Source organism: Anolis carolinensis, chromosome 1, assembly GCF_035594765.1.
Source record: "Anolis carolinensis isolate JA03-04 chromosome 1, rAnoCar3.1.pri, whole genome shotgun sequence".
Lineage (NCBI taxonomy): Eukaryota > Metazoa > Chordata > Lepidosauria > Squamata > Dactyloidae > Anolis > Anolis carolinensis.
In genome coordinates this window covers 223,293,104-223,319,342 of record NC_085841.1, presented here as the reverse complement: position 1 = coordinate 223,319,342, position 26,239 = coordinate 223,293,104, and the positions used below count along the sequence as shown (strand labels likewise).

The 26,239-nt window shown below is 41.8% G+C and overlaps 2 protein-coding genes across 10 annotated transcripts in view; both read left to right on the top strand.

Annotated features, from left to right (window-relative positions):
- fmnl2 (formin like 2) overlaps positions 1 to 26,239 on the top strand; it is a 235,800-nt gene that overhangs the window by 93,217 nt on the left and 116,344 nt on the right. The gene's annotated exons all lie outside the window — the stretch shown is intronic.
- Positions 20,311 to 25,104, top strand: LOC134294499 (uncharacterized). Its single transcript, XM_062965803.1, has 2 exons — positions 20,311 to 21,525; positions 24,754 to 25,104. The coding sequence occupies exons 1-2, from the start codon at positions 20,323 to 20,325 to the stop codon at positions 24,793 to 24,795; spliced, it is 1,245 nt and encodes a 414-aa protein (XP_062821873.1). The 5' UTR covers positions 20,311 to 20,322; the 3' UTR covers positions 24,796 to 25,104.

Genomic DNA, 26,239 nt, shown 5'->3' with positions numbered 1-26,239 from the left:
CTCATTGAGGTACCCACTATCCTCTCTCAGATCATTGGCTACCTTTGCAGTGATTAGGAATTTAGGAACATGTTAATTCCTGAAGCTAATTGTTTTAATTAATAAGAAATATAGAAAGAAGTAAAAACAGCTTTTAGTAGCTTTGAGTTTTCAACTGGGTCTAGTTTTGTTGCTTCTGTCACAACGACAGAAGGGCAGATTATCTTATTTGTTTTGATTGCCTTTGATCAATGTGGAAGCTTAAAGCTTGGCTCATTGTCAAACTTCAAGTATTTAATTAATCAAAGGGGGAAAAGGGTTCTGATGGTCAAGTGGCACACAACCACTCATCCACCCTGCCAATGCTGTTCTATAATTAAAAAGCATGGATCAACCTGGATACCAAAAACTATTGAAAATCACAGTTCCTGGGACAATCTCTTGACCAGCTAAAAGACCTCCGATTTGATAAGTAAAGCATCTATTACAGTGGGCCCTTGGTATCCACTATGGTTTGGTTCCAGGACTATTCACTGATACCTAAATCTGTGGATGCTCAAGTCCCGTTATCTACAGTGGCATAGTAAAATGTTGTCCCTTATAAAAAGTGGCACCATCGAGGTTTGCTTTTTGATGTCTTTTTTGTGCGGGGGGCAGAGAGATATTTTCAAGGTGTTGATTATTCCATGGGTAAAAAGGGCTGATACAGAGGACTGACTGTATTTAAAGTACATAGTTGCCATTTCTTCATTATCCTGAGAATTTCCAAGACACAGATTGGCTTTGCATGTGAAGACTGCAGAGTCAAGAAAAGTTACATTTTATTGAGAATGAATATAATGATATGCTGAAACTGTATCTGACAAATTGATATAATATGCTTTTACTGATATGTTAATGTACAACCTCATCATTGTTATTTATTCTTTTGAATAATAACATTTGCAGATCTGTATGTTGGGTATGAAATGGCTCCTTGAAAATATACAACACTTTACATGCTGTGTTGTTATATGGTTTTACTGTTTTAATACAAAGAGTAGAAAGTTTATCAGAGGATACTTTGCCAAACATTTCTTTGATTTTCATTTATTATATGTCAAAGATATCGTCACATGGCCCAGTTCACCCTTGTTTGGCTTCAATTTTACAGTTCAGCATAAAATAACCAGGAAGTTTTGGATCAAGGAGAACCAAATTGCTTAAGTATGTGAACAACAGAAATTCATGTTAAAAATGCAGTAGAAAAAGCATTTGGTCGTGGTACTGGACAGTGTGTTTGGGAAGATGACAAAACACCTACAAGGTGCCATATTAGATTAAGCACTCTGGATAATTACTTACCTGTTTGCAAATTAGCACATGCCAGGATTCATTAATAAAAAAGCTAGCCAGCAATGGCAGTCTGATAGAAAACAGGAGATGTCCATTTGGAAGAGGTGGTATGATAAATAGCTGAATCTGTGGAACCGAACTTAAAGTGTGGCGAACTTATAGTTTGGTCCATGTTTACAGATTTTTAAAACTGGATTTCTAAATGCTTTTTGACATAACAAGAACAAGAATACTTAAAGTTTTAGCACTGTCTGGTGTGCTTTTGATAGCACCAACTTTGAAGGAATCCTACAGAGTGAAAAGAGGAGGCAGAAAGGATAGTTCTCCAAGTCTCGAAATGGATGGAGTCTTTAATATTTTGGATTCTTTCTGTACTAGCCACGTAAAGTAGAATTTGTTAACCAGCAGCTTTTGAATTCTCCAAATATTGTCAGATTGATGCTCTCATCGTTCCTCAAACTGTTGGGAGTTGTAGTCCAGCAACATCTGGGAGTGCACAAAATTACTGTATAGCAAAGGATAGTTTGTCATTAGCTGAAAAAAGAGAAAGAATGAGAGAATAGTTAAGACACATTAAAATATGATGTATTTTATAGATTATTTTGCCATAACAGGACTATAGTAATACAGTGTGTCATAATTGCTGGCAGTACTTAAAACTGTGACAGGAATTCATTTTATTATATTTTTGGGTTGAATCCAGAGGAAGCCCATAAATCGGGTGGCAGGAGCCCCCCACAAACAGTTGAAAAGACGGTAAAATGGATGCTTTGTTAAGAGCTTCAGACTCTTAAGCAGCAAAGGGCAGTTTTTAAGGGCATTATCTAGTGATGACAAAAATCACAGAAAATGGGGTGAAAGCAAGCTGCATTTGGAAAATCTAGCTGCCTGGTGATATTGTACTCTGTTTTGATATGTTGTAGCCTTAAATCCGTCCCGGGGATTATCATTCATGCTTCTGAGGTGTCAGCAGTAAAAGTGGGTCATGGAAGATTTATATGTGCTTGTTTAAGTTCCTGCTGCTCTCTCCAGTCAGAGATCCTGAAAAGTGGATGCTGCTTTTGATCTTCTAAAATAGAACAAGGAGGCTTGAAAACTTTTCACTGAATAATAAATTGCACCTATAGGGCATCGCTTTAAATTTCTTTCCTAATGAAGGTTGGAGTTTGGGAGTGAAAAACTGAGGGCTGTGATTTGAAATGAATGAGGGTTTCTGCTGCAATGAAAATCAGAGATATTTTCTAAGTAGGCCTGGCATCAGTACTGGTCTGTAGGGGCAGACTGGGTCTCTCCTTTCTTAATGTTTTCATTTGGTGTTCTGCACAGAAATCGTGTTGTGTGTCTTTAAGTCTTTTCTGATTTATGATGACCCTAAGCTGAAGCTGCCATGGAGTTTATGGCAGAAGTTATCAGAGACGGTTTTCCTTTTGCTTCCTTTGAGGCTGAATGTCACCAAGTGGGTTTCCACAATCTGCAATCAATATCTCTATTATATATAAATAACTTCAAATAGGATATGTTAGGGTCCAGAACAGGAGGTACACTGGAGGTACACCAAAATCACCTGGATGTCCACTCATGCATTTATGATAATAAAGAGGGTCTTGCATGGTGGTGCTTGTCCATTCTGCTGAGTAGTTTTGCTCTTCCTCATTGCTAGCTACAACTTCTTGACATATTTTTAGGACCAAAGGAAGTCAAAAGGCTTCAGGTAGCGAACAGTAACAGGGCCAGTAGGCTGTTCATAGCAGAGAAGTGTGACCATCATTTAGTTTCATAAACAGTATCCTAGTGGGGAGGTTAGAGATAGGTTATATACATTGGGATTATTATGTTCTTCCTTTAGAACCTTTACAGGTTAGCAAATGTAAACCTTGTCATCTTTGGATAGTGTCAGTATTGCCATGTGGACAACATAGGAAGACATGATGTACTTTGTTATTGCCTTAACAAATGACAGTTCAAACCAAGTAATGGGCAAACTTTGGCCCTCCAGGTGTTTTGGCCTTCAACTCCCAGAAATCCCAGCCAGTTTATTGGCAGTCAGGAATTGTAGGAGCTGAAATCCAAAAAACTTGGTGGGCCGAGGTTTGCTAATGCCTGGTTTAAGCCATTGCAGTTTGAAATATGCAGAGGTATGTTTTTAACTTTGTAGTCTGTGTGCTTAGATTTTGTTGAAGACAGCATTTTGTGTGTGATCACAGGAAAAAGTATATGTAACACGTAAGCATTTTAGCAACTCGTTAGGTACTCTTGAGGCCATTTCTAGATTTGATGTAGCTCTTCATTTATGTTTTATGCCAAGTTCTTTGCCAGTATTTACTGGCGGGCATGTTTGGGTAAACGCTAATGCATCCTTCAGCTTGGCATTTCTGCTTCTTTGAAATCTCCTGTTTTGATAGTGGGCTGATGACAGCACTAAGCAGTAAATAAAAAATAAGCTCTCAGGTAATGGTCAGATCAGAGCTTGGAAAAAGTACTTTGTTGGTTTGTTGATGGATTCCCAAAAGAAACTTCAAAGCTCTGGGATAAACACACCATGAGTAATAAGTTCAGAACTCGCAGTACAGGGTTTCAGCTTTGTCAGTCTGTACTTGTTCATCAGACTATCCATTAGAGTTGACCCACCATTGACTCAAATAAGAAATCAATTTCAGAAGAGATGTCACATCAGATGGATAAATAGAATTCAAAGTAGAGAAAATCAGCTTGCCTGATTGATACAGAGCAAAATGTAATAGTTTGCCAAAATTAAAACCAAAGAGAGTAGTTGAAGTTCTTCCCTGACCGAACATACTGCAATATGTGTCCTCTGGCCTGATGAAGAGATTTTTTCTATGTCACCTTAATCTCTGGCCCAGTGTCCTGTCACTAGCTTGCTATGCTCATATTCATTGGAATTCATTTGGAAGGTACTTTTCCTCCAGATACAGAGGGTCCCTCCTCACTGTGCACATGGTAATTTAATTTCAGTTTTCTTGTGTTCCATCTTCTACAGCTTGGCTTAATATTCAGTGTAGTTTGAAAAAAAATGCAACATTTTGTTTCACGTGTGGTGTGAAGTTTAGTTGGTTTTAAAGCAGTGGTTATTTCCCCAAAAGATGCAATACAGATGAATCGAGTTGTCAGATTAGATGAAGCAGATGATTAGAGGGAATCTATTGAACTGATGAAATCCTGGCCGTGTTCAAGTTTTATGTCCAGTTCAAGGGACTTCATAACTTGTTGGCACAGCAAATTGTGCCTGACTGCTGTAATCCAAAGCTGTACGCACTAGTGCATCACTCCCCTTCTCATGTTATGAAATCAGCAGAACAGTGGGGTTCAGAGAGGAGACCATGTAGACTTTTTGTGCGTGTGTTTTGTTTTCAGAAGAGCTTTGGGAATAAACCAAATCAGTCAGAGTTGAAATGAACCAAGCAATTACACAGCACTTCTACACAGTAGGCATTTTCATGTTCATTCCCTCCTTTAAAAAGCCAGATGTGTGCATTTAAACCATGTCGCCTCCCTAGCGCTCATTGCTTATTTTCCAGGGAGACCACCGTAGTGACTGTGAATAGTGGTTTTGTGTTGTGACATTGTCTCCTCTGTTACCAATGACTCATTCTGTAGTCAACACTGGAAAGGGGAACTGGAACCTTATAGGAAAAATGTTCGGGTCCAGATGGATTATTTGTCATATTCTATTTTTGCCCAGAAATTTGATCTCTTTGCCTTCTTTGTGGAAGAAGCAGCCTGTGTATATGTCAATGACTCAATTTGAAGTGGTTTTAATACCAAACAGCTTCCTAAACCCTAGAACTATCAAGTTCTTTGTTAAGATCTAAAAAACTTTCTCTTAAAGTGGTCTACATCAGGGATGGGCACTTATGGTCCTTTGGTTTCTGAACTCTTAAGTACCAGAATCTTTAACATTGATGGGCTAAAGTTATGGGAATTATAAACCAACACCATTCAGAAGAGCACAGTTCTCTGTCCCATCTGAAAATGGTCGTCCTATCAAGCCAAAGGTGAAGGGGGTATTTCTAACCCTACATACAGCTTTTAAAGGGGGAACTCCTCAGTCCCTGAGCTAACCCCCCAAAAGTACTCTATCTTTGGGCTTCACAAGAGCTGTTTTGTCATTTATCACTGTGACAGTGGTGATGTGAAAATGATGGGGAATTGTTTAAGCAACATGTGTTGCTTATTTGTTCAGTCGCTTCTGACTCTTTGTGACCTCCTGGACCACCCCTCCTTCAAGGTCAAGCCAGTCACTTCAAGGATACCATCCATCCATCTTGCCCTTGGTTGGCCCCTCTTCCCTTTTCCTTCCGTTTTCCCCAGCATCATTCTCTTCTCCAAGCTCTCCTGTCTTCTCATTAGGCAACATACTTTCATTGATCAGTGGATAGTACAAAATGTTTGAAAGTAAGCTCATACTTCCAAATAGCATTTTTGGGATGATTTAGGAAACATGAAAATGTTACTCCTGTACAAAGACTTTATCAGCAAGGACACTAAAGTAGAAACTCGTAGCTTTTTGACTATTAATTTGTAAACACACATGGGTGTTAATAGCATAGAGATCTGGAGCATATGGAATGTGTATAAGCATATGTTATCCATTTGACTTGCCAGGTAGCTTGAATTGATTGTTTGTAATGCTGGATGTGGTTTCAGGGAGTCATTTTCCAAAAGTAATTTCACCAAGCTCTGCAAACGGGGATTTTTCAGACATGGTGGGATAGTGTTGTGGACTATTGGCTAGTGAGAAATCTGCTTATGTACTTTTCAAATCCCATCTCGGCCAAAATGTGACATTTTAAGAAGGTTTTAAGCTTGGATTAACTTATTGTTCATCTGTTTATTGCTGAATTCATTTTTGCTGACTGTTCTTAAAATTGATGTTACTGGCATTCTGACACCTATTTGAGCACAACATTGTGTACCAGGGGAAGTAAAACTAACCTTTTCATAAGAATGACTTAGGATCTAGTGGAGTGAGGAGACAAGAGGAAAGTGCAAGTGACTTGAACATCCTCATTCTGTTACCAGAGAATTGAAAGTTTTGTGTCTTTGCCAGCGCAAGATCTAAGACCAAAGAATGAATTACCATTTCACTGCTAGAGAATATGGAAGCAGTCTTCTGGGACACTATAAACAAGTACAAATAACTGAAATTTAATTCATCTACATTTCTGGATTTTTTTTCTCCACCCCCCCCCCCCCCCCCCCACCAGTTTTTCTTGAGAAGCCATCAGTCAGATTGATACACAGCAATAAAGTATTAATTCTCAGGTACAGCATCTTTTCTGTTCCTTTCCCTCTGAGAATGGTGATAACCAGTCACATAGAAATGAATTGCTTATAAGTTTTGCCAGTTCTCAGGAGTGAAGAAAGTTGTTAACACCAGAACACAGTTTAACCGTGGGAGGCTGAATATAAATTGGATGCTCTCACTTTGCTTATCCCTTGTATTAGTTGGTCCAGTTGGAAATATGTATTATCAAAGGCTTTCACAGCTAGAATCATGGCTGTATGGCTGCGTTCTAGCAGCATTTTCTCCTAACGTTTTGCCTGCATCTGTGGCTGGTGTCTTCAGAGAATCTGATGGTGGTAAAGCAAGTGGAGTATATATATCTGGGAAATGTCCAGGGTGGGAGAAAGAACCAATGTCTATTTGCAAAGTGTGAAGGGTGCAGTTAACAAGCCAGATTTATAAGTGTTTAAGTAGGGTCCATCCATTAGCATGTGAGTAACTGAGAAGATTGCATAGTCAATAGTGAGGGCATCTGCCTGGAAGTACAGTAGAGTCTCGCTTATCCACCCTTCACTTATCCAATGTTCTGTATTATCCAACTCAGTCTGCCGCCTGCCCGGATCCACAACTGTTTCTCAAAGCAGCAATGTGAAGCAGGACAACACGCCCAACAGCAACAGAAGTGCAGCCATACTTCCAAACAAGTGGCAGACTTACTGTAAAATATGATGTTTTGGTGCTTAATTTGTAAAATTATAATGTAATTTGATAAGCTTTTCATTACTTCCTCCTTATTCTGCTGGCCCATTTATGTTGGATAAGTGAGACTCTACTGTAGCCAGAGGTTTTTTCCCTTGGAGTGTTTCTTGCCTTGAGGCAACTTTTGTCTGGGTGGTGTTCACTGGCCCATGTTTGCTTGCTGCCTGGGGCAGGGGCTTCCTGTGTCTGGGTGGTGTTCATAAGTTACTGTCTTGATTCTGGTGTTTATTAATATTGGTAGCCAGATTTTGTCCATTTTCATGGTTTCTTTCTTTATGTTGAAATTGTCCATGTGCTTGTGGCTTCTCTGTGTGGTCTGACAAAGTGGTTGTCAGAATAAGGTTTTTGGAACAAAGGCCTGGCTACTTCCAGGCAGATGGCCTCACTGTTGACTGTGGAATCTTTGGTTTGAAAATTAGCAAGCTTCATTTCGTGACCTTCCAAATCTCTGATTCCAGTCAAGTGTCTGAGATCTTGTGGGTCTCCAGGAAAAGGAACAGTGCCTTCAAAACAACAGGCTCCATAAGAAAAAGGTCGTGATTATTAATAGCATTGTGACATGAATAAGTTCCTTTTGACACTCTGTCAGTGCTTTGTGCAACATTGAAAATATTCCTACTTTTCAAATTCTCTGTCTTCAGTTTGGAAGAAAGAGTAAACCTAGCTAGAAGCTGTGGGTGTGCAGGTATTTTATGAATAGATGTTCAAAATGTGTTTCGTATAATTCTCCTTCTGCTCATTAATTGGATCCCTGCTATCCTTAAGAACTGCACAATAAATATGAAAAATGTTGGATTTAATGGAGCATTACTTATTCTTTCCCCTGCCCTCTCTCTTTCTCTTTCTTTGTTTGCTGATAAGGTAATTATTTTGTCACTCTCTGCACTCCATATTTCCAACCATTGAACCATGTTGCAATTACAGGGGAAAACGTATCAGTATGAAATGATTCAGCTAAGCAATTAAATCTCTTGGCAATCACGAGGTTATGTTACCTTTCAGTGTGATTTGGAATTGAATGGATTTTGTTGTTGTTGAATTTTGATTATACGTAAGTCTTGTGCGGCCCCAAGGTCACAGTTAATTTAAATGCATATAAATTTGGCACTAATCCAGTGAATGCTAACGTCAGCAGCGCACCAACAGCTTAAACTGGCGATAAATCTAGTGGAATAATGATTTATGCATGTTTTTATAGGTTTCTTTTGTGGTTCCTTCATGTGGTTCTCTTTTGCATAATGAAATATACATTGTTCTGATTTGCATTGTAGTTCATTCCATGGTCAAAATTTGAGTGTTTGCATCTTGTTGTACTGCAGTTCTCTTCTTGCGTAATTATCATGCCGCTGTCAACTCTTTATTTGCTTTCAGCAGTGTGTTAAATGTGTGGTGGTGCTGTACTCCCAGCTGAAGTTTGGCTAGGACAAGGGGAAGTTCATTGACTGTAGCAGGGCCAAGATTATGGGATTTATTGGCTTTTGAACTTAGTCTGCTACATTGCTTATATAAAGGTGACCAGGTATTACACTGTACTTGTGTAACACTGTGTATGGCACACACAGTCAGATGTTTGTCAGAATCTTTTTTCCTGGGTTTATATTTGATATGTACTCTGTTATGCAAATCTGGCTTGATCCAGGGTAGATCAGCTGTACAGCTATTGAATTACAGTTTGATTGTGATTGTGCTCCTTGTCATTTCTGACTTATGGCAGCTCTAAGAGAAACATATCATGGGGTTTTCTTGGTAGAATTTGTTCATAGGGGGGTTGGCCTTGCCTCCCTCTGAGGCTGAGTGAAACTGACTTGCCCAAAGTCACCCAGTGGGTTTCCTTGGCCAAACAGGGATTTGAGCTCTTAGGGCTCTTCAACACCTGCCCTAAAACATGGAAGAAACTGGGATAAAAGGGGGTGAGGTAGGGGGCTAAATGACGTTTCATGAAAATGAGTGCTGATTCAGATTAGCAGTTGGAAAACACACGTTAAAAAGGTGCGCTTAAAACCCGATTTTTCCCAAAAATGTGGCATGACTGTATATCTCTGTAGTCAAGGAAAACATAGGATTTTGTTCATATGCACTGATGTGGACTGCTCCAGCACAGCTGATCTGGGCTGTAAACAAATAGATCCACGAACACACAAGTGGCTAAATGGAAGCACAATTCGAAAGCTATTACAATGAGAACTGTCTGCAACCATTCCTTTGTTCTGATCTTCATGAAATTAAACAGAGCTAGAATTTACAGTAGGGGGAGGAGAGATAATAAGAAATCTGTTTGTGTGTGCATTTAGATATCCGCATGAGTGCATGTGAGGTCCAGCGCATCTTGGAGAGTCAATTAAAAAAAGTAAACTTCTGGATGTCCATCTTGTGGGTTTTAAAAATCAGCTACAAATGAAGGTGTCAGGACAGCAGGGGAACATTTACAAACTGTCAGGTCTGTGTTTGGACTTGCTGTCAGGTCTGAAGATTTTTCCCCACACTTACTTGTCTTGCATTTGATGCTGTCTGGAAGCGCCCTTAGTGTCCTAGTCCACCCCTGGAACTACTATAGCATGCTGGAAATAAGAATTTACTTCAACTAATACATACTTCTCCATGTTAAACCAAGTTTCGGCAAGTTTTTCATCTTCTCTTAATTGTGTACCTAAGTATTCTACCACATACTTCCGTGTAGTGTGGTTGAATTGCCCCATATTTCATCCCCAAATTTTAGTATTGGGAAAACTAGAATCCTGGGAATAAGACTCATGGGACTCAATAGGTTTTCTTTCAGAACAGGCATGTAAAGTTTTATCACCAGGAGTGCAGCTTGTTTATTCTCAGGGAGTTTGGAGGGCAAGTCGGCATAATGAAAGGGAGTTATGGAGGCCATGATTTTTAAAATAACTTTTTGTACTTAGGGCTGTTGTGATAGATTTACTCATTTTCTCCTCATCCTTCAGTTTCCAAAATAGAAACCAAAGAGAATCTTTCCATGTGTGATTAGGTGAGAGTTTCCTTAATGGTACTTGCACGACCTCCGGCCAGAATACTCTGTTTTGTTTGGTCACGCTTCTTGCAATGTCAGCAATTTTGGGTCATAAAGCTCCTTATTCAGAGGTACATTTGCTGTTTGGTGATCTTGAATCATATTGTGTTTTACTGTATAGATGCTACTTTAATGTCCCTCTTTTCAGTCATTAAGCTAAACACTGATTTCAGCTCTCTTTAGGTTGTTCTTTGACAGTTGGGTTAAAAATACCTCTGCCATTTACATGGCAATATATAAATATATAATATATAAAAATGAATGCACACACACTCATACATATTCATATTCATAATAATTTCAATTACTAATAGAAGTTGCGGTAGGGCTGGAATTATGCTGGATTAACTAAAATATCTCAAGTAAATTCTGCTGAAACATATTTCTCATGAAAGGTCATCAGACATACAACATTGTGTTTTACCTAACCACAGTCACCTCAGGAATGCATTCTTCCTTCTCTTGGATCCAATTTCTCTTTTTCTTATTAGTAGTGGTGTATAATTTTAACTGACGTCTGTTTAGTTTGGGATATGAAACAGTGACTTGAAGCTGGCTTTGTATATTGAGCCAAGGGAAATTCTATCAATCTTGTCTGTGGTTAACATTGATGACTATGAAGCTGTTGAGCCATGGTTAAGTAGGAAATGTGCTTGGTTGATGGGGAAACAACTGCTAGTTTCTAGTTATTTATTCATAGTTAGCAGGGTACCAGACTTATTCCTGCACATAATATGAAATACTTTGATTTTAAAACACCGACGAAATAGTGTCCTTTGGATGAATAATTTTCAGTTAATTTTTTAAAGTATTAATATTAAAAATAATTTGCAGCAACCAGATTTTTCCTTTATGAGTTCTGGGCTGTTGTTAATATGAGTTTCCAGTAGTTCCTCATATAGATTGAAATCATGCTCTGATGAAAATCTTGACTTTTTTAAAGCAGGTGTTCTCTGTTCATAAGGTAACACTTAATCATTTAGCAGATGGTTTTCAGCCCGCTATTTTTCCTCTTTCTGTTTTTTTATTTTTAAAGAGGAATTAATTTGATAAATTGAAAGAAAGGCCTTTTTGCACAGTATAATCTGAGGACAGGTTACAGACCTGCTTTCATCAAGAAGTGTCATCTAATTTTTTTCTGTAGTTAGAACAGTCAGGGTCTTTTGTCACTTGAATATTTCTTTTCAAAAACCAAAACAGCCATATTGTCAAAATAAGTACAATAAAAAGGTAAAAGTAAAGGTTTTCCCCTGACATTAAGTCCACTCATGACCAACTCTAGGGGTTGGTCCTCACCTCTATTTCAAAGGCGAAGAGCTGGCATTGTCTGTAGACACCTCCAAGGTCATGTGGCTGGCATGACTGCATGGAGTACTGTTAATTAAACCATCAGTAACAGGATACGGTTAAACGATTTAATGTTACTGTTTACTCATAGGTAAACATTAAGTCTAGTTGTGTCCGACTCTGGGGGTTAGTGCTCACCTCCATTACTAAGCTGAAGAGCTGGCATTCTCCGTAGACACCTCCCAGGTCATGTGACCAGCTTTACTGCATGGAGCACTGTTACCTTCCCGCCGGAGCAGTACCTATTGATCTACTCACATTTGCATGTTTTTGAACTGCTAGATTGGCAGAAGCTGGGGCTAACAGCGGGAGCTCACCCTGCTCCCCAGATTCCAACTGCCGACCTTTTGGCCAGCAAGTTCAGCAGCTCAGCTTAACTCAGTACACCACCGGGGGCTCAGTAAACTACAATAAAAGACAATTATTATGGTAATCTGGAATTACTTTGTACCAGTGTGTGTCAGCAACACATCTCTGTGAGAAGACTTACAAATGGCTCAATTGGACAGGCAAGCCGTACAGTAAACCATCCATCAAACAATGCAGGATTATGCTAGACACAGAATGATAAGTGATGTCAAATTCACCACTGTTGCCGTTTTTCACTTTCCAGCAACTTGTATAGAACAATGTCGTCTTCTTTTGCAACTGCCCACTGTTTGCATGCCAATACATTTTTATCATAGACATTTTTGTTGTGTAGTGATCTTTATCTTTTTATTGTTCATAGAATTCGGCCCTCATTTTTCTTTCCATTTTAATTAGAACCTGGGAAAGAAAGTAGGCGTTAGCCCTGAAAAGGGGATTAAGTGCTTTGGAGAAAGTTGGGCAGGATTGCGTTATTTACCCACAGCAAAGAGTTTGTTTTTCAGAAAAGAGTACCTGTTGTGTTACAGTAGTACAAGTATGCTTGTTATCATTTATGTGTTTCTCAGTAAATTGCTTTATTGATCAGCTTTCTGCTTTTGATATTAAACTCTGCTTTAGGATTATTTATGTTCAGGACCATTGTTGGTGTCTCTTTTCTTCCTGCATGTGAGTTTCCATAACCCCCTAGGTAAGCTTAATTCACTGTCAACAACTAATCTTCTCCCACACTTTCACACATTGTAGCCAATTGGGACATCACTAACAAGTCGTAGTTCTTGGCATACATATAAATGGGGCCTTCAGTATATCATTGCAAATTCCCCCAAAGAGATTCTGAAAATCCTTCAGTTTTATAGTGTCATGGTGGAGCACCCGATGGTGTAGTGCATTAAACCCATTGCTGACCTGAAGGTTGCCGGTTCGAATCCAGGGAGAATGTTGATGAGCTCCCCCTGTCAGCTCCAGCTCCCCATACAGGGACATTGGAGAAGCTTCCCCAAAAAGATGATAAAACACCCAAGCGTCCCCTGGGCAATCTCCTTGTAGACAGCCAATTCTCTCATTCCAGAAGCGACTTGCAATTTCTCAAGTTTCTCCTGACACTAAAAGAAATAGTATCACTGTTTGAAAGTTGCTTCTTTAGGATTGTGTTTCATTCATATCCTACTTTTCATCCTGATGAAACTCAAAGTGTTGTGCATGAGGCTGCCAAGCAGAATCCCATCCACGTGTTTACTAGTTCAAGATCTGCTTAGTTTCTTTTATCTGCCTACATTGTTTCCTTGGGATATGTTGTCATCAAAATATTGTGCTTTCATATGTCATTTTAGAAACACCAGGGCAGTATTTAAAATGCAGTCATAAACTTCAATCCAATATGGTTTTGGTAGAAACAAAAGCAAGATCAAGCATAGCAATAAAAGGCCCAGAATGCATTTAAATAGAAAGCTCACGTCAACCAGTTTAAAATAAAACTGCGTACATCCATGGATTCCATATCCACATTTTCAACCATCCATGACATGAAAATGTGTGTGCATGCATGTGTGCACACACACAGAGAGAACAAAAAGCAAACCTTGGTTTTGCCATCTTATATAAAACTAGCTTTGCCCGGCCACGTGTTGCTGTGGCTTATGGAAATCCTTTGTTGGCCAGGTGGAATAGCAGTGAATAGCCTTGCAGTCTCAAAGCCTGGCCGTTTTCTGGAGTAGCTGGAGTTTTTTGTTGTATGAACGTAGAGGCATGGATGAGGGGTTGTGCTGCTAAGTTTAGTGTTTCTGGGATGTGCAGTTTTGTTGTTTTGTCCTAGGCCGAAATTTCATTACCCTTTTATATATATAGATGGCAAAATTTAATAATCTATAAATTTTAGTATCTATTGTGAAGCGTTCTGGAATCAAAGCCCAGTAGATAACAAACGTCCATTGTATTTAAAGTGCTGAGCAAACCTGAACCTGAAAAGACCATACTATTGGTGTTCATATCTCCATGGAGTGGGTGTTTCCAAGGTAGGGTCTACCATACCATTGCATAGGTTTTCTCTCTTGTTGTCCTATAATGTACTAATGATATTTGAATAAAGAGCCTTCTATGATTGTCTTAAAGATACAGGCAGGCTAGCATAGGGAGAGTCTTAAGCCTTTTGGGGCTTTTCAGATGAGTACGTGGGGGTCTAGGCAGCTCTTTTGTAATCTATGTAGCATGGCTCCATATGACTTCATTGACTCCATCCTGCCTGCTATATTCTGCACTAGCAGAACCTGCTATGTTGTCTTCAAAGGCAACTCATGAACAGAACATTAGGGTATGTGTTGTCAAAGGTTTTCATGGCCGGGATCACAGGAAGTATTCTCTCCTGATGTTTCGCCCACATCTATGGCAGGCATCCTCAGAGGTTGTGAGGTATGGAGAAACTCAGCAAGGAAGGTTTATATATATCTGTGGGAAGTCCAGGGTGAGGGAAGAACAAGAGCCCGGAAAACATACAACAACCCAACATTAGGGTAATCCAACCAGAAGGCTGTCAAAGCATGGTTCCCTGTGCACAGATTGCCCTTGTTTAGGACCAATTGTAGCTGATGATACGGGTCAAACTAGTAAAATGTCCACTGTTGTTACCAGGTCCTGAAGTGACAAAACTTGATCATATAATGTCTCCAAGCCATTCATTTACTGGAAGTCCACCCCCATCTAGAACATACTGCACACCACATTTCTGTTCATGGGAATCATCTACCTTGATTCCCATTAGTTTATTATCTGTTATATATTTTATTACCAAATTAAGATGCTAGTTTAACACCTACACAGGCCCCACTTGATTCTGATGACATGGAGAGCTAAGTGCCATCAGAATTCTATTGTATCTTATTCTGTATCATATAGTGTTTTCATGGAAATGTGAGAAAACTTTTATGATAAGGTAGACATTTAGGCCGACCAATGACAAGATTGCCATAAGCTCAAGCAGGAACCTCTCACTGTCACTTTGTGTCACTGCATCATCAGTGTAACTTATGGTGAACCCATTATTTAGGTTGGGTTTCCATTGTCTCCCCATAAGGTTGAGACAGTGTGAAATGCCCAGGGTCTTTCATGGCAGAGCAGATATTCAGATTCAGGTATCCAGAATCATAGTCCAATGCTCAACACTCAATACATGCTATAACACTCTATAACATGCTATACACTCTTGTTCTCCTTCTTTTGAATACTGTTGTAATTTTAGTGAAAATACTGGGTGTGAACCACCGCTTAAATGCTATTACAAAATCAGAAGAACTAATCAGAAATTCACAGTGATAATTCAGTTATAATGATTGCGATAATAGTTATAATAGGTTCTATTTTCCCTGAGTCTCCTTATCTCACTTTGCCTGATCTTTCCATAAACATGTTTAATTTTTAGATTTGGTGGCTTTTCCTTAGCAGGATGAAAGTATATTTGCTTGGAATTACCTTCCAGCATGAGTGATTCAGCACCTAAATACATTTTAAAAAACTCCACCTAGTTGAGCTTTGAAGCTTTGGAGCATAGTTCTCTCCCATAAGCCGTGAATTAATGAGGTTTCAGTGATTCCAAAATCTGAAGCCTCTTAGGCTGAATACCAACTTTCAAATGAATTAAGCAGCTGTGGGGTAAGAGTAATTGGCATCTGTCACTAAAGATATTCAAGACATGTTAATGCATGAAATTTGGATGGGAAAATTTGTTTAAAAGCTGCTTAATATCCAGACAGAGCAAATTAATATACTTTTGCATGTTGTATGTTAAAGGTGTAGCTGCACTTTTGTGCTTAAAATAAAAAAACAAATGGGATTGCCCTTAAAAGGTGTTCAACGACTCTTGTCAAACTGCCCAGAGGTGGATACAGAGTAAGGATTCAGGGTATGCGGATATTGGAAAAGTTTGCTTAAGGTACCCACGTAGTCTTATTTGTATACAGTGTTCCCTCACTTATTGCGGGGGTTAGGTTCCAGGACCACCCACAATAAGTGAAAATCCATGAAGTAGGGATCCTATATTTATTTTAATATTTATATGTTATTTTAGTAGTTATGCACTATTTTAAGTCTTTGTCAACCAATCATGTGTTGATAAATCACCTCCTTCTCCTCCTGTTGCCGCTTGGGCTCCTTTTCTCTCCCTTCGGCTTCTACTTCCTCCTTTCCTTAGGCTGTAAATTGTAATTTTTTATGATTTATAATAGTCTTTTAAAGTTTATTGAACAATCGTGAAACAGCGAATCCGCGAAAAGTGAACTGCGAAGTAGTGTTTTGAGATAGGAATACATGGACACCCAAATACTGCTAAAGTTGATGGCAAAGGAAAGCACATTTAAAATACTGGAAATAACAAACTGAAAAGAATGACTTGAAGTTGATGCAGCTAGAAACTTCACACCCTCCATTTGTGATTGTGAACTATGGCAACACACAATTTGTACAAGCAATTTTTGTTGATATTATTGCATTACATGGGTAGCATAAGAAGGACATTGCATGAAGCTTGAGTGACAGTTAGAGAATGTTGGATGCAGGCATGTAGCGGGGGGTGTGTGTGTTAAGCTCTAGGGGCTTCAGCCCCCCCCCCCCCAAATTCTCAGGGTGGTCCACGAGAAGGCCTTATATTTATTATTTAAACTTATGTTTATTTATATCATGATCTGATCACCATGCTCAATATATCCCATATGCATGGGGGTATTGGATAACGATACAAAAGGTTTGCTAGAGTAGATCCTCTCTCATCCAGACTCAGCCCCCCCCCCCCCCCCCCAAACCAAAATCCCAGCCTCTCCCGAATCAAAATCCTGGCTACGGGCCTGGTTGGATGGAGCAAATTTACAGAAGAATGGCCATTGATGGAGAGAGGAATTCTGGGGACTGCTGTCAGAATGATATGTTGAGAGTGAGATGGATGATAATCAAATAGAATGGAGATAATTTGAGAAGTGAAGCACGAAAAAGTGATACTGAATAAGGATGAGTTGTGCATTGCATTAAAACTGGTTGGTTTATTATTATTAAAATAAAATGAAAAATAAAGAATGATATTAAACTGTATTTACTAAACTTAAAGAGTATTTGTTTGTCATAGCCATGCCTTCACTCTGGTTATTGCAGTCAGCCTTACACATTTTCTGGGGTTAGGTTTGTGGGACACCCAAGAAAGTGAAAAAACATAATTACAGATATCAGTTTTTTAACTGAAAGAACACCTCTATAGGAATTTCTAGATCATCCAGCATAACTTTATGGTAGAAAGCTGACCATAGTATCTCCTGGAGAGATGTTATCTCTAGAAATCTCTAGAATCCTCAAGCATGACTGGAGGAATTTGACCACGGAGTCACACTGGAGGAGGTGGAGATTTCTAGAGATAACACTTTAATCAAATCTACGAATAATCGAATTCGGAAAAGTCAAAACCATAAATGTGGAGGTACAACTGTGTAGTAGGGTTCTAACAAGGTTACAGCCCCAAAGATAGGAGAAGAAAATATGGAGACAAATAAGGTAGACAAATATCCTTGAGAAGTATATGGGGAGTCTGAGGATTGTCGTGGTTGAAGGTGAGATGCGTGATCCTTGAGTGGAGCTGTCACTGGGGCCTTATGGTAAAATAAACAAAGAAGGGATTAGTGTTTCATTGTCAAGATTTGGGACTAAATATGCTTTATGATGCTGATTGGTTCAAACATCTGTAGTGCATTATCCAGTGTTTTCAACTCAAAGCATGAGATTGGCAGTGTCTCCTGAAGTTATACATCTGAATTAATAGTATTTATGCTTCTAAGTTTTGTTATGTAAAAAAAAAGATTCATTAATGTCTACTGTCTCTAGTAAAATTAACTGAAGCAGACAGCAGGTGTATCTATTACAAATCCCTATCTGTTAATTCCTTATGTGAAGAAACTATGCATGGAGAAGCTGGGAGGTGGGGGAGGCAGAATGGTGTCATGTTTTAGGCTCCATCCATTATGTTATGGGCCAGCTCCCTGGATTTCTACACATTTACACTTTCCACAAAAGCATGACAGCATGCTGTCAATAAAAGCTAGGGCCAATTCCAGTCATGATACTATGGCAGGACCACTAGCATGGACCCATTGATCCTTTCTTCATGTGTAACTTCTATATGTAGAGAACAGCTGAATAGGACAGAAGGGAGCTTTATAATACTATTCTTAAATGTGCAGTGTAGTTTTGTTCATGGGACAACCCTCATATTCCTAGCCATTACTATGAACACTTTTGTTGAAAACAGAAATGACACTTATTTTGCCACTTACACAATAAAATAAAAAATGAAACAAAACAACAGAGGAAGTCATAGGCACACATGCAAGTTTTCTGGTATTAAAGAAGCAATGGTCATTATACTACCTAGAACAGGAACCAGAAATAAAAAAGGACAGTGCCTGTTTCCTAAACATTGACCTGGGCTTACTTCAAGATATCAAATAGAGTTGTTTATCTTAACGAACATCATGAGAATCCAAGTCGTGGAAAATGGAAAGCGGAATTTCCATTTCCTACTGTTTACACCATTCAAAATCTGTTCCTGTAAACTCTGTTTTACCCCTACTTCCATAATATCAGTTCTTCCTGATTCAGGATTTGGGATATGTGCCTTTCCAGTAACACGATATTATTTGGACACATGCCTTGGGTCCCTGGAGCAGAAGATATGGTGTGTTTGGGGTTGACTGTTATGCTGGAAACAATATAATTAAAGACATTCCTTGAAAAGTTTTTTCTAGAAATCACTGGAAACTCATGTACATCGTTCTTAAAAAAATGCTTGGGTTGGACTGGCTGTGTTTTGTAAGTTGTTCTGAAATACAGTATTTTGCTCCATATTTCTAGATCACTCTGTCTTTGGGGTGGAGATTATGTAAATACATGCCTATAATGTCCTGCAAAACTAAAATTAAACATATCAGAACTGAAGCCCGACTTTTAACTAGACATCCAGATATCCAGTTGCAGATTTATGAATGTTTTGAAATGGTTTGAGCACACTTACGACTTAGCAGGTTGTTATGTTGTCTTATATTTATTATGGTGGCAAGAAGGGATGTAGGGCTTTTGTTGAATGAAAGGCAGCACAATTTTTCTAGTGATTCAGAGTACAGTTCTGCTAATGTTAATTGGTACAGTTCAGGCATCTCAAACAAAAGGAGAATAATCCCTTAAGAAGAATAGCCCACAGGGCCTCTTAAGAAACATTACATAAGAGTAGAAGACGCAGACCAGATAAAAACCATTTAATAAGAGGATTGACTGGCTCAAAGAACAGGTAATGGGATATGAGAGCCTTTGACCACTAGGTCACCAGTTCAAGTACAGACAACATAATGGATGACTTAAAGTTTTTGTGTCTGATGGATATTCAGGTAGCCCAGGGTGTACTTACTGTGTCCTTCAGAGAAAGGAGAAATGCCAAATCTTTTCAAACCATCAGGGGAGATAATTTACAGGCTACACAATCAGTTGAATTTGTAATAAAAAGGCTAAATAATTGCTTCCCTTCCAGCTTGCATCATGACATATAGATGTGAGGAAAAGGAAATTTCCCTCTTTAACTGACCCATTTCTTCTTCCTCAATAATTAAGTTTTTTTAAATTTAAAACTGGAATCTATTTTATTTATGCTGCAAGTTGCCTTGAATCCCATGCTGGGAGGAAAAGTCAGATAGACCAGTTGGTAGGTTGATAGAAATGACAAGGAGAAGACCTGGCTGTCAGAACCCTGCTACTAGAGCCTGGATGTGGCTCTGAGTTTCAGGGTCACTGACATTGATAAGACACCTGCGTCCCAGGACTCGGAGGAGAAACGGCTGCTGGACTTGGCGGGGAATTTGCGCGGGGTTTTACTGAGCGGGAAGAGACTGTTTAAATGAGGGGGAGGGTATATAAAGGAGGGTTGGCCGGAGCCTCCCATTCTTGGCTTTTCTGATGTTCATGTTTCCTACAGTAAAAGTTCCTGGTGATACCACAGAGAGTCTCGTGTGTTCATTCAGGAGCGGCTGTGGTGAGCTGACACTAAGCCAAGAATACGGACACCATCCCGCTGTAGCGGTGAGGTGTAACATGCAAGTGGAGGATGAAGAGCTCTTGGGCGCAGGAGGAGGAAGGTCGGAAAGGGCCACTCCCGAGCCGGACGCTGAGTTCCACCAGCTGGCGGCCCTGGCGTCATCCACCGCTTATGCCCAGCCAAATGGGGTAACCCCCAGGCCCGCAAAAGATGGTGTTTCTGGAGGAGAGGATGTCGGCGATGGAGACCACCCTGGCAGTGATGTCGAGGGCGATGGAGCGCCTGGCGGTTTTGGCGGAGCCGGAGCGAGGAAGGGAACTTCGGGCTAGCTCAATGTGGGACGTGAGCATGGGAAGCAGCCAGGGCTTTGCAGACCTCCCAGCACCGAAGGGAAGGGAAATGCGAAAGGAGCCCGGCGCCCGGCCCAAGATCCAAACGAGCCTGACGCGGGTGGAGGAGAGTGACGACGAAGGGGAAAAGCCTCCGAGAATCCCGGCTACGCTCCCAACTGAGACCCTGGTGCCCCTGGCGAATGCCGGGCGTGGCACAGGACAAAGGGAAGCAGCAGCGGGGCCCACTGGCCCGCAAGGGGGCTTGCGACGGGCGGAGAATTGGGGATTGCCACCACAGGGACCCCTACCGAGACGAGAGGAACTAAGGATCGAGTTTGGGGGAGAGTCCTCTGAACTGGATTTTTTCCTGACCACGGTGAGGGGCTATATGGAGGACAATGCTCACACTTTTAGAACGGAATCCAGCCGGGTACGGGCCATTGGTGCAGTGTTGAAGAGGGGAGCGGCCAGCTGGTACGTTCAACTGCACGCGCGGCGCGACCCATGTCTGGGGTCACTCCGACGCTTTATGGGGGCCCTGGAGACCCGTTTCCGAGATCCACTGGAGCAGATCCGGGCGAGGGAGAAGTTGAAGACCGTCTCCCAGGGGCAGAGGTCGGTATCTGAGTATGCGGAGGAGTTCCAATGCCTCGCTGAAAAGGTGCCGGAATGGTCTGCAGTGACAAAGATAGAACTCTTCAAAGAGGGGCTCAGGCGGGAGACCCTCTCCTGGGCGGTGCATCGTGATGAGCCTGACACACTGCGCGGATGGATTCAGCTGGCGGGGCGCATCGAGACATCGCTGGCCCAGGCGAGGAGGCACCGAGGAGGGCTACAGCAGCGGCCGCAGATGAAAGAGGGGAGCCGGAAGGAGGGATCAACCCCAGCCGGGAGGAGAACGGAGCCGACAGGGAACGTGAGCGCCAGCAGGAGGGGCTGCTTCGTGTGCGGCCGTTTGGGCCACAGGGCTGCCGAGTGCTGGCAGAGAAAAGGGGAAGGCGGAGGCCCGCCCAAACCAAGAGCCGTGGCAGGGAAACGCGCCGAGGAAGAACCACCGATGAGGCACCACTCGGGGGGGTTGGTAAGTCAGGACAAAGCCATGATAGTGGTCCCCATTCAGCTGGAAAGTGGCAGCAAACAAGCAACCTGCAAAGCATTTGTGGATTGTGGATGTTCCAGGAACATCATCTCCCCTGAATTAGCCGAGGGATTGGGATGCGAAAGAACGAACCTAGAATCCCCAATAGCTTTTTCGCAGTTGGACGGATCCACAGCATCGGGATCATTAGCTAAGTACAGTGCCGAAGATGTAAAGTGTAAGATAGGGAGTTGGGAAGGAAAGGTGTCATTTGTGATATCACAAATAGCCAGCTATAATGTTATACTAGGCATGCCATGGCTGGGGCAGGCCAACCCGCAAATCAACTGGGAGGATAAGAGCATGATCTTCAGGATGAAGTTGGAAGGAGGGAGCCAGGAAGTGGAGAGGGAGCCGGGGAAAAGGGGGGAGGAAGACTCTATCAGGATAGCAGAACTGGCAGATAAATTACCCCCAGAGTATCGGGATTTTGTGGACGTATTTGATGAGAAGGAAGCAGACAGTTTCCCACCGAAGCGGAGAGTTGAAGTGAAGATAGAGCTAGTCCCAGGAGCAGAGCTTCCTAAGGCAAAAATATACCCAATGTCGGCTAGGGAAAAGGAGGAACTGAGAAAATACATTGATAAAAACCTAGCGAGGGGTTTCATAGAGCCTTCAAATTCCCCTCTAGGGGCGCCTGTGTTGTTCAGGCGCAAAAAGGACCAAACGCTGAGGCTCTGCATTGACTACAGGGGCCTGAATGCAATCAGTTCTGTAAATAAATACCCCCTACCTTTAGTGAAGGACTTGATCGCCCAGTTATCGGAGGGACAGATATTCACTAAATTGGACTTAATTGAAGCGTACCATAAATTGCAGATTAAACCAGAGGACAGGTGGAAGACGGCCTTCTCCTGTGCATTCGGATTATTCAATTATCGTGTGCTCCCCTTCGGTTTGTGCGGCGGAGGTGCCGCGTTCATGCAATTAATCAACGAAGTGTTGCATCCATTGTTGTACAAGGGAGTCTTTGTTTTTTTAGATGACATATTGTTAGTATCTCGGACTAAGGAGCAACACATAGAACTAGTCAGGGAAGTCCTGCAAAAGTTGAGAGAAGCAAAACTGTATGCGAAGCTTGCCAAGTGCGAGTTCAATAAAGACCAGATAGACTTTCTGGGGTATAGGATTTCCTCCCAGGGAGTGGCGATGGACCCTGCGAAGGTAGAAGACGTGAGGGGGTGGGAAGCCCCCAAAACACGGAAGCAGCTGCAATCCTTCCTAGGGTTCGCAAACTTCTATAGAACATTTATCAAGGACTTTGCGCGCCTCACTTTGCCATTAACGGATTTGTTAAAGACTAAAGGCAGGGGAGAAACAGCCAAAGTGAAGGCCCCAGGGGCCAAACTGACCTGGACAATAGAATGCCAGGAAGCTTTCGAAGCCCTTAAAAAGCGTTTTACTGAGGAGCCTGTCCTACAGCACCCTGATATGTCTAAAGCCTTTGTATTACATTGCGATGCGTCAGACCGGGCATATGGGGCAGTTCTGCTACAGAAAGACGAGGGGGGGAACCTGAAGCCATGTGGCTATCTGTCAAAAAAGTTTAGCGATACAGAAAAAAACTGGCCGATTTGGGAGAGAGAAGCATTAGCGATTCTAAAAGCACTAGAGTGCTGGAGACACTTTCTGGAAGGAAGTGGAACACCGTTTGAGGTGTGGACTGACCATAGAAATTTACAGTATCTAAGATCCCCTCGTAAACTATCAGCGAAGCAAATTAGATGGGCCCAATATTTCAGCCGTTTTGATTTCAGACTCAGATTCTTCCAGGGGAAACATAACATACTCGCTGACGCTCTCTCTCGGATGCCTCAGCACGGGGGAGGAATTCAGGAATCTGAAGGGAGTATTTTTCTTGATAAGCAATGGGGCCTGGCAGTACTAACTCGAGCACAAGCGGCCAAAGAAAACAAACGTACTGCCATTTCCACGGGGGGAGGAGAAATATGGGAGGAAGAGTTGAAGCGAGCGTATGGAATGGACAAATGGTTACAAACTAACAAAGAAAAGGGAGAATTGTGTGGGGATTTGGTGTTTGTAAATAAGAAATTGTATATTCCTGAATGTTTAAGACGAGAAATGTTAAGGAAGTACCATGATAACAAGGGTGCGGGTCATCTAGGCCCCACCAGGACTATTAAACTGTTGGCCAAACAATGCTGGTGGCCCGGAATGAGGAAAGACGCCAGGGGGTACGTCACGCAGTGTGAATTATGTGCAGAGGGAAAAACACCACCGGGGAAGCCCCAGGGGCTATTGCAGAAGGTGGTGGAGCCCATGAGGCCATGGGAATGCGTAGCCATGGATTTTGTAGGCGAACTACCCCCCAGCAGAGGCCACAGATACATTTGGACAATATTGGACCTATTCTCAAAACAGGCACACTTTGTGGCCCTGCCAAAACTCCCTTCAGCTGAAAAACTTGCTGATTTGTATGTGAAGCATGTATATCGCCTACATGGGTGTCCCGACAAGATAATTAGTGACCGGGGAGTCCAATTTACTGCAAAATTTTGGGGAAAATTCTTACAGCTGTTAGGAGCAGAAAGGAACCTGAGCTCGGCCTTTCATCCCGCGACCAACGGGGGGGTCGAACGTACCCAACAGACACTGTGCCAATTCTTAAGGATGTACACCAATTATAGACAGGATGATTGGGCGGACCTTCTTCCGTTTGCTGAGATGGCTTTTAACGGGGCCGTACATTCGGCCACAGGTCGTGCCCCATTCGAAATAGTATACGGACAGGAGGTGGCACCTTTCCCCAGGCTACCCGAGTGGAAGGAAGGGGAGGGCCAGACCGACGAGGAATGGCCGGCCAAAATCAAGCAAGGGTGGCAAACCGTGGTAGAGGCATTGCGGGAAACACAAAAGAAGTACAAGCTCTTTGCGGATCGTAGGCGCCGAGAGGGGGACAAATTGGGCGAAGGAGATCTGGTTTGGCTGAGCACAAAAAACCTGAAATTGGGGTTCCCATCCAAGAAATTGGCTCCACGCTATATAGGGCCATTCAGGGTAGCAAAAAGAATAAACGAAGTGACCTATGAGCTGAGGCTACCAAAGGACCTAGGAAAGGTACACCCGGTATTCCATTGCAGCCTGTTAAAAAAGTATAAAGGAACTCTGGACAGCGGAGAACAATAGTTGTGTTTAATCTTTTCCTTCCAGGACGAAGGGGAGGAGGACGCCATGTCAGAACCCTGCTACTAGAGCCTGGATGTGGCTCTGAGTTTCAGGGTCACTGACATTGATAAGACACCTGCGTCCCAGGACTCGGAGGAGAAACGGCTGCTGGACTTGGCGGGGAATTTGCGCGGGGTTTTACTGAGCGGGAAGAGACTGTTTAAATGAGGGGGAGGGTATATAAAGGAGGGTTGGCCGGAGCCTCCCATTCTTGGCTTTTCTGATGTTCATGTTTCCTACAGTAAAAGTTCCTGGTGATACCACAGAGAGTCTCGTGTGTTCATTCAGGAGCGGCTGTGGTGAGCTGACACCTGGCTCTGGCTCACGAATGGGACCCTGAAGAAGGAGACAGAAGGCCTGATCCTTGCAGCCCAGGAGCAAGCCATCAGAACAAATGCAATTAAGGCCAAGATTGAAAAATCAGCTGATGACCCAAAATGCAGACTGTGCAAGGAAGCTGACGAAACCATTGATCATCTCCTCAGCTGCTGTAAGAAAATTGCACAGACAGACTACAAACAGAGGCATAACTGTGTGGCCCAAATGATCCATTGGAACTTATGTCTCAAGTACCACCTGCCAGCAGCAAAGAACTGGTGGGATCACAAACCAGCAAAGGTCGTGGAAAATGAACACGCAAAGATACTGTGGGACTTCCGAATCCAGACTGACAAAGTTCTGGAACACAACACACCAGATATCACAGTTGTGGAAAAGAACAAGGTTTGGATAATTGATGTCGCCATCCCAGGTGACAGTCGCATTGATGAAAAACAACAGGAAAAACTCAGCCGCTATCAGGACCTCAAGATTGAACTTCAAAGACTCTGGCAGAAACCAGTGCAGGTGGTCCCGGTGGTGATGGGCACATTGGGTGCCGTGCCAAAAGATCTCAGCCGGCATTTGGAAACAATAGACATTGACAAAATTACGATCTGCCAACTGCAAAAGGCCACCCTACTGGGATCTGCACGCATCATCCGAAAATACATCACACAGTCCTAGACACTTGGGAAGTGTTCGACTTGTGGTTTTGTGAAACGAAATCCAGCATGTCTATCTTGTTTGCTGTGTCATACAACATCGTTGTGTCAATAATAATAATAATAATAATAATATAAATGCAGAAAAATGTGGCTTATTAAGGAATAAGTAATGTGGCATATGTTTTGATGACTGGATTCTACTTCATCATACCTCTTATACATAATAAATTTGCTTTAAGGTGCATTTAAAGACTTACTTGAAGGTGCCTTAAGTTATCCTTCACAGTTTTGCTGTTCTTTGGACTAGCACTAATACAGGCCAAAGGGAGCTGGCCAAGCCACAACCCAAAATTGACAAGCAGTGCCTCATATATCATAAGTAGCTGGAGTCCACTCTTTAGATCTCTTTTAGATGGCAGGATAGTTTTGACTTGGTGTTTCATTTTTCTGCATATGTATAACTATAGATGTGTCCCTGAACCCTT

Coding starts and splice junctions, on each gene's coding strand:
- LOC134294499 (XM_062965803.1), top strand. CDS start 20,323: ATGGTGTTTCTGGAGGAGAGGATGTCGGCGATGGAGACCACCCTGGCA. Junction 21,526..24,753: donor GGCACCACTCGGGGGGGTTG/GTAAGTCAGGAC, acceptor TTTTCCTTCCAG/GACGAAGGGGAGGAGGACGC.